At 26.7% G+C, this 8,968-nt stretch overlaps 2 protein-coding genes across 2 annotated transcripts; both read left to right on the forward strand.

The window, feature by feature from the left end:
- The first annotated feature begins 420 nt into the window (after nt 1-420).
- Nucleotides 421-2,228, forward strand: LOC114192604 (polygalacturonase-like). The gene is made up of 4 exons (XM_028082381.2): nt 421-595; nt 733-1,041; nt 1,148-1,666; nt 1,786-2,228. The coding sequence occupies exons 1-4, from the start codon at nt 476-478 to the stop codon at nt 2,020-2,022; spliced, it is 1,185 nt and encodes a 394-aa protein (XP_027938182.1). The 5' UTR covers nt 421-475; the 3' UTR covers nt 2,023-2,228.
- A 4,336-nt stretch (nt 2,229-6,564) lies between these two features.
- On the forward strand, nt 6,565-8,325 carry LOC114192616 (polygalacturonase-like). Its single transcript, XM_028082396.2, has 4 exons — nt 6,565-6,721; nt 6,860-7,168; nt 7,275-7,793; nt 7,913-8,325. The coding sequence occupies exons 1-4, from the start codon at nt 6,602-6,604 to the stop codon at nt 8,147-8,149; spliced, it is 1,185 nt and encodes a 394-aa protein (XP_027938197.1). The 5' UTR covers nt 6,565-6,601; the 3' UTR covers nt 8,150-8,325.
- Nucleotides 8,326-8,968: the final 643 nt, after the last annotated feature.

An 8,968-nucleotide genomic window follows, 5' to 3' on the forward strand; every position in this document is an offset into this window, starting at 1 on the left:
TTCCAAAATGTTAAAAAAATGTTTAATAAAATAGATGATGCAGTAACCATCATCTTTGTCATTATTAAGTGTTTGTTTTTCCTAAATACTAAATTAATATTTTTAAGTAAAAATATTATTAAAGTTTTAATTCTTTTTGTGTAAAATAAAATAAGTGTTAGGAATTCTATTCTTGTAACTAAACTATGCCATGAAATTAAAACAGTTGACTCAATCAAAAAAAATATTAAAATTAAATTAACAATAGGGTGATAATTCGTGACGTAGAGTTAATAGCAAATAAGTAAGTCCTAAATTTATACTAACAACTAAAAAAAGAAGATACACATGTGGATGATAATTTGCATTAGAATTGCTTATAATGTTAATGGTCTTTAATCCTTGCTAGGTCACTATAAATAAAATTGTGTAGTTTGAAAATTAAATCACTCAACACAAGTGAAAGTGTGAAACAATAAAAAACAAGAAAAAAAATATGAAGTTCTCTGTGATCATATTATTTTTATCTTTTTCTGTAATTAATTTTGTTTTAGTTCAATCAGCGACTTTTGAAATATCAAAATTTGGAGGAAAACCAAATACAAATATAGCTAAGGTATGTTCTTTTATATGCAACAAAAAATATATGATATTGTATTGATGAAAAAAAATACACATTTGATCGTAAATTTATATATTTTTTTATTCCTGTTACAATATTTTTCAATAATGTACTATATTCATAATCACAAGGCTTTAACAAGTGTTTGGGCTGAAGCATGTGCATCCACATCTGCTGTCAAAATTGTGATTCCAAGTGGAACATATCAAATGACCCATGTAGATGTAAAAGGTCCTTGCAAGGCTCCTATTGAAATTCAACTTGATGGCACAATTAAAGCACCTCCAAAGCCAGAGGATGTTGGCGGTGATCAATTGCTCAGGATTGGCTATGTGAACGCCTTAACCATATCTGGTAAAGGAGTTATTGATGGTCAAGGTTCATATGCTTGGAAACAAAATGATTGTTCAAAGAACACTAAGTGCAAACTGCTTGGCATGGTAAATAAATATTTTTGTAAAAATTCAAATAAAATATAACTACTTGTGTATTTATCAAAATTATATTTCATTCACTTTTTTTAATTCTTTTATCAAATTTCAACAGAATTTGGGTTTCAATTTCATCAATAATTCAATAATTCGTGGAATTACAACCAAGGATAGCAAACACTTTCACGTAAATGTTTTGGGTTGCAACAATTTCACATTTGATGGATTTAAAGTAAGTACTCCAGGCGATAGTGCCAACACTGATGGCATCCACATTGGAAGATCCACCGGTGTGAATGTTCTTAATACAGACATTGCCACCGGAGATGATTGTGTCTCATTAGGTGATGGTAGCAGACAAGTACTTGTCCAAAATGTGAAATGTGGACCTGGTCATGGTATTAGTATTGGAAGCCTTGGCAAATACAAGGAAGAAGAGTCTGTTGATGGTATCACAGTTAAGGGTTGCACTTTGAAAGGAACTACCAATGGAGTGAGGATTAAGACTTGGCCTAATGAGCCAGGAACAATTACAGTTACTAACATGAAATTTGAAGATATTACCATGGATAATGTTATGAACCCTATCATCATAGACCAAGAGTATTGCCCATGGAACCAATGCTCCAAACAGGTATTTAGTTCCTTATTATCTATTGCATTGCCATTATTATTTTAGTAACAAAATATTTCGTGCACCAAGATGACTTAAAATCCTAATCTATCCCATCTCTTATTGTTGTGATGGTTCAGAATCCATCGAAAATAAAGATAAGCAAAGTTATCATCAAGAATATCAAGGGAACTTCAGGAACCAAAGAAGGAATTATCCTTGCTTGTAGTAGTGGTGTACCCTGTGAGGGTGTAGAGATATCTAATGTTGATCTCACATTCAAAGGAGCTCCAGTAATAGCTACGTGTTCTAATGTCAAGCCAAAAATAACAGGAAAGGCTCCTGCCTGCACAGCTCCAAGTACTAAAAAAGAATAATTCAAATTTGTTTAGACAATATAAACGTATAATTTTTTTTGCTAGAAGAGTGAAGAGTCAATTATACTAGTAGTTATAATTGTAATTCCTTGTTAAATAAACACTTGAAACAAATTCAAGTAAATCGATAATCATGTATATAATATTTTTGAATAATAGAGTGTTTTAATTATTTGACTATAACATGTCAAATAAAGATTTTTTAAGTTGTTTGTAGTATTGAAAAGTTTATGAAATGATAAAATTCATCTAAGTCAAGAAAATATTTATTTCTTCAAGTGATTTAGATTAATTTTCTTTAATATATGTGATCAAAATATGAAGAAACGATGATTTTTTTAAAGACTATATTAAAGCTAATTTGATGGGTTTAGAATTTTGTTGATAGGTTAACTCAAGTTATTACTACTTTTTAATTTCAATTTTTTTATAATAATATTATTCATGGATTTTAATTTGTGAAATAAAGTATTTAAAATAAACAGTAGAAAAATTATAGTTTGTTTTTTCAAAATACTTTCATTAAAATCAGCATATAACACTTATATATAATTTGTTTGTACAATTGTGTCAAACGTCTTTATCAAAGTTGCATGTTGTAGTTAATGTATACAATATACTTATTATTTTTTGTCTTGCTAAGAAGGGTTTAATAAATTTATTGGAAGTCCACTTAGGAAATTCGATAATTCTGGCACCTCTTAGAATGGGCATTGGTTGGGGTTCATGAACCCTATATTTTCTTAATGCACCCCTATAGACATGATAAAATTACTGTTTTACCCTTTTCCTTTTCAACTTCTGTGCCTAACTCCTTCCCTGTACAGCCTGTGTAAGCAACTCATAATCTTTCACTTTCATTTCCTTCCTCTCAACGACTTCGTTTCAGAATATGTAATCCGAAAGATTTACGAATTATAAAGTTCAAAGTTAAAATTGAAAAAACATTATTTTTATTTATTTCGTTGAAGGTAAAATTAGTATTTTAGGGACTATGGAAGTGCCCCAATGACCCTTAGAATTTCGTTCACTTCTTAATTGAATAATACAAATCTAATTCTACTAACAACTTACTGTATCATATGTAGTGTATAAAATTTTAAATTTCTGTGTATAACATTACTTATTAACTATTAATTTCAGGACTTTGTTAATTTTTAATATTACTTTTATTTCTCTTTTAGCAAATAAATAATATATGTAATAGTTTTTGTTTAATTATTTTCTCTTAAATGTTTATGTTGTAAACACTAAATGGTGCCAACAATTGTATTCTTATCAAAACTTAAATATTTTGGGACTAAACTTTTCATAAAAATGTTTGAGAGTGAGGTATTATATTGATAATAGTAGAAATTAGACGTATAATGTTTGAATAGTAGTCTATTTACAAATGGCCATGAAGTCAATAAATAAAAAAAATATATATATACTGAAACAATTTGAATATTAAAAATGTGTGTTGAAGTTTGGTGTCAGTCATGTAAATAGATTATTATATAATTTGTTATGATTTTATAATTTATTGTTCAGACATATTAGAAGTTATAATACAATGTTTATTTGAGTATAATGTATTAAATTATGTTATATTTTATAATTTAAATATTTTATTATTTCCTGAAAATATCAAGTGATCAATTATTTTAAAAAAATAAAAAAAATGTTAGAAACTTAAAAAAATTACAAATAAAAATTAGAAAAAAATAATACATCTTTATCATTTTCTAGAAAGAGATAAGAGAAGCGATGAAAATCTCTTCACTATAATTACGAATAGACGGATGAGAATTGAAATTTATTATTACAAAAGTAATTAGTTAAATGTAAAAAAATCGCCTACATATAAATGAATTGAAGAAGCTAGAAAAAAGTTTTAATGGTGTGAGATGGGTGGAGAAATCGTATACAAAACTAAAAAATAAAAATAATATCGATAAGGAGATTATAAAAATAAAAAAAGTATTATTGTTAAAATTTTATTTCGTGAATCATGATAATTAAGTAAGGAAATTAAATATCTATGATCTTATTTTGTGATTGTTTCTTATATTAAGGTGATAATATAACTTGTTTTATTTATTTCGTGAGATGTCCTCGGTCAAAGAGGCTACAAAAATACTTCGACATAAGAATATTTATAACAATATGTAGAGGAGATTCTCCTTGAGATTCTCCTTTTTGTGTCCACATTTTAAAATATCAATTTTATCTTTTAAATATAATAATTTTTAAAATTTTTAAAAATTAACTGTTACTTTTATAAGCTTTTTATAAAATTGGTTATCTCTGTTTATTCTCTTATTCTTTATTTATCAATGATTATTTTTTCATCTATTTTGATATATTTCACTTTATTTTTAATAAATATAATTTTAATTTATATATTAACTTAATAATATTACAATATTATCACCTACTAATATAATATCATGCATATTTAAAAAATTTATATACATAAATACGATAACGCTTGTATTTATGTTAGTATTAATAAATGAATATATTGTGAACAATAACTATATAGAGTACCTGAACCTGTTTCTTAGGCCTAAGGTATGTAAGGTTTATCTTATTTTAAGGTTTCATAACATGTTTAATTCGTTATTATTTGCCATAATTTATGTTTAAAGTGATGTTTTATACATGCATGCTTGAGGACATATTTTCCTGTGCTGTCGTGTTGGCCGAAACGTCCTCCTCTTTGGTCCTCTAGTACAATAACTATACTTATTTTATTTAAAAATGAACATGATTTTGTGGGAGGTTTCTAACCCATGTAGTTTAATCATTTCTATTTATTATACATGTATAATATTCTTTTTTTCTTTGGTTGCTTAAATAAGTATTTTCTTCTTGTCATTATTTTTATTTTCATTTTCATACTTTCGTATAAAAATAATAATTATTAAATACTAAGTTTTCATGATATTTTTTATAACAAATATTCAAACTTTTATAAAAGTAGAGAATTGTAATTGGAGGTTTGATATTGGAGACTATTTCATCATACAAAGGTAGTCTAAGATACTCAATCTAGCTTGAGTGAAATTCAATGAGAAAGAAATTTAGTTTATGTTAGAAGCTTTATCTTGAGTAATCATTTGGAACTTAAAGTAGGGATGATAATATGGATTGTCATATTCCATTTCGACTAATCTAATGAAAAACAAGCTAGATTAACCTATTCTCGTAAATTATTTTCTTTAACTTGTATCACAATGTTTGACCGGATTTACATACAGACTCACATAAGGAATTAACTTTTTGAATATTTCTTTCTCTGTTATAATATGTAAAATATTATTATTTAAGATTTTAATAACTTTACTTTTATTTAATTAAATTACTATAAATAATAAATTTTATAGCTTATTTCTTAAAATATATAATATTCATAATTTTATAATTTATAATTATTAAGTACATAATTTTTAAAAGTTTCATCGTAAATCCATATGATTAAAACAACAACGAAAATTTCAAGTAATCAAAGCTATCCACTATCATTGTTCAATTGATATGTCGTTTGTATATAATTTGTATACATTTATCACACGTTAACTTGTTTTATAGGATACATATTTTGAAAAAGTTCGTTCAAATGTTTTTTCTTATTGTCATGGGTCTCACGTCAAAATCAAATATCGTAAAAATCATTGAATACCAAAATCAAACCACTAAAATTATATTATAGTTAAGTTTTCCATTTTATATCAGTCATTGTTTAATTAACATTTTTTCTTTTTCAATTTTGAGATGCTGTTACAAAATAAGCAAACTAAAACAACAATTTTGTAAATTTTTATAGTCAGACTTATCCAAATATATGTTATAGATATATATTACATATGATAAAATTTTAATACATAACGTATAATCATAAATTTAATTTGAATTTATTTAATTCTGGTTGTTTTAGAATAATGAATATATATATTTATAACTATATTTATAATGTTATATATATATATATATATATATATATATATATTAAATTATTTCTATAATGATATATTTATGGGTATTATATTTTAATTTTTTTAATATTTTATTATTTAAAAGGTTAAAGTTTTATAATAATGTAATTAAATTAATAATTATAATAATGAATTTATTAATTTTAATATAATAATTTTTTTTTATAATATTGAATACTAAAATGAATATTTTAAAGTTAAATATATTATTAAAGTTTTAAAATAATTTTGCCTAAAAAAAATGTTAGGAATTCAATTCTTGTAACTAAACTATGCCATAAAATTAAAACACTTGACTCAATCAAAACATATTATTAAAACTAAATATTTTTTTCAACATAGCTCACTTATAGGGAAAACATAACAATAGGTGATAATTCGTGATGTAAAGTTAATAGTAAATAAGTGGCATCCTAAATATATACTAACAATTAAAAAAAGAGGATACACATGTGGATGATAATTTGCATTAGAGTTGCTTATAATATCAATGGTCTTTAATCCTTGCTAGGTCACTATAAGTAAAGCCGTGTAATTTGAAAATTAAATCACTCAACACAAGTGAAAGTGTTAAACAATAAAAAACAAGAAAAAAAAATATGAAGGTCTCTGTGATCATATTATTTTTATCTTTTACTATAATTAATGTTGTTTTAGTTCACTCAGCGACTCTTGAAATATCAAAATTTGGAGGAAAACCGAATACAAATATAGCTAAGGTATGTTCTTTTATATTGAACAAAAAATATATGATATTGTATTGATGAAAAAAAAAATACACATTTGATCGTAAATCATAGATTTTTTTATTACTGTTACAATGTTTTTCAATAACGTACTATTTTCATAATCACAAGGCTTTAACAAGTGCTTGGGCTGAAGCATGTGCATCCACATCTGCTGTCAAAATTGTGATTCCAAGTGGAACATATCAAATGACCCATGTAGATGTAAAAGGTCCTTGCAAGGCTCCTATTGAAATTCAACTTGATGGCACAATTAAAGCACCTCCAAAGCCAGAGGATGTTGGCGGTGATCAATTGCTCAGGATTGGCTATGTGAACGCCTTAACCATATCTGGTAAAGGAGTTATTGATGGTCAAGGTTCATATGCTTGGAAACAAAATGATTGTTCAAAGAACACTAAGTGCAAACTGCTTGGCATGGTAAATAAATATTTTTGTCAAAATTCAAATAAAATATAACAACTTGTGTATTTATCAAAATTATATTTCATTCTCTTTTTTTAATTCTTTTATCAAATGTCAACAGAATTTGGGTTTCAATTTCATCAATAATTCAATAATTCGTGGAATTACAACCAAGGATAGCAAACACTTTCACGTAAATGTTTTGGGCTGCAACAATTTCACATTTGATGGATTTAAAGTAAGTACTCCAGGTGATAGTGCCAACACTGATGGCATCCACATTGGAAGATCCACCGGTGTGAATGTTCTAAATACAGACATTGCCACTGGAGATGATTGTGTCTCACTAGGTGATGGTAGCAGACAAGTACTTGTCCAAAATGTGAAATGTGGACCTGGTCATGGTATTAGTATTGGAAGTCTTGGCAAATACAAGGAAGAAGAGTCTGTTGATGGTATCACAGTTAAGGGTTGCACTTTGAAAGGAACTACCAATGGAGTGAGGATTAAGACTTGGCCTAATGAGCCAGGAACAATTACAGTTACTAACATGAGATTTGAAGATATTACCATGGATAATGTTATGAACCCTGTCATCATAGACCAAGAGTATTGCCCATGGAACCAATGCTCCAAACAGGTATTTAGTTTCTTATTATCTATTGCATTGCCATTATTATTTTAGTAGCAAAATATTTCATGCACCTAGATGACTTAAAATCCTAATTTATCCTATCTCTTATTGTTGTGATGGTTCAGAATCCATCGAAAATAAAGATAAGCAAAGTTATCATCAAGGATATCAAGGGAACTTCAGGAACCAAAGAAGGAATTATTCTTGCTTGTAGTAGTGGTGTACCCTGTGAGGGAGTAGAGATATCTAATGTTGATCTCACATTCAAAGGAGCTCCGGTAATAGCTACGTGTTCTAATGTCAAGCCAAAAATAACAGGAAAGGCGCCTGCCTGTACAGCTCCAAATACTAAAAAAGAATAATTCAAATTTGTTTACGTTCTCTTTTTTTTTTTTTTCTAAAAGAGTAAAAAGTCAATTATAGTTGTAGTTATAACTATAATTCCTTGTTAAATAAACACTTGAAACAAATTCAAGTGAAACGACAATCTTGTATATAAACATTTTGGAATAATAGTGTTTTAATTTTTTGTCTATAACATGTCGAATAAAGATTTTATAAGTTATTTGTAGTATTAAAAAGTTTATGAATTGATAAAATTCGTGTAAGTCAAACGACAATCATGTATATTTATTTCTTCAAGTGATTTAGAATGATTTTCCTTAATCTTTGTAATTAAAATATGATGTAACAATTATTTTTTTAATGTGTATTTTAAAGCTAATTTATGGGTTCACTGATTGATATGTTAACTCAAGTTACTACTAACTTTTTATTTCAAATTTTTTTTTATAAATAATAATAATAATAATAATAATAATATTAACATAAGTCTTCTTTTATAAATTTTGAGAAGGATCGACTCGGGTCAAAGTGTAGGATGGGCTAGTCAAAGTTGAATGTCAAGATCGGTTGAACCAGGTCGAAGGTCAAGATGAGTTGGTCTGGACTAAAGCTTGGACAAGCTGTTAAGACTTTGACAAGTGTACCAAGTCGCGCAAGTAGTAATCCGTAAGACCGGGATATCGTTTTCCAAGAGACTCGTGTATACTAAATAATTGCGTAATTAATGACTAATTTAAACTAAAGAATAAATCCATAATTTGGATTTTTGTGTGCAAGAAAGTAAATATTTCATAAACAAGTAAAATTGAACTTGGATATTTGAAGACTCTAGAAAA

This window comes from Vigna unguiculata, chromosome 7 (assembly GCF_037176805.1).
Source record: "Vigna unguiculata cultivar grain cowpea cultivar isolate G323 ecotype 2 chromosome 7, ASM3717680v1, whole genome shotgun sequence".
NCBI lineage: Eukaryota > Viridiplantae > Streptophyta > Magnoliopsida > Fabales > Fabaceae > Vigna > Vigna unguiculata.

Coding starts and splice junctions, on each gene's coding strand:
- LOC114192616 (XM_028082396.2), top strand. CDS start 6,602: ATGAAGGTCTCTGTGATCATATTATTTTTATCTTTTACTATAATTAAT. Junction 6,722..6,859: donor CGAATACAAATATAGCTAAG/GTATGTTCTTTT, acceptor CATAATCACAAG/GCTTTAACAAGTGCTTGGGC. Junction 7,169..7,274: donor AGTGCAAACTGCTTGGCATG/GTAAATAAATAT, acceptor AAATGTCAACAG/AATTTGGGTTTCAATTTCAT.
- LOC114192604 (XM_028082381.2), top strand. CDS start 476: ATGAAGTTCTCTGTGATCATATTATTTTTATCTTTTTCTGTAATTAAT. Junction 596..732: donor CAAATACAAATATAGCTAAG/GTATGTTCTTTT, acceptor CATAATCACAAG/GCTTTAACAAGTGTTTGGGC. Junction 1,042..1,147: donor AGTGCAAACTGCTTGGCATG/GTAAATAAATAT, acceptor AAATTTCAACAG/AATTTGGGTTTCAATTTCAT.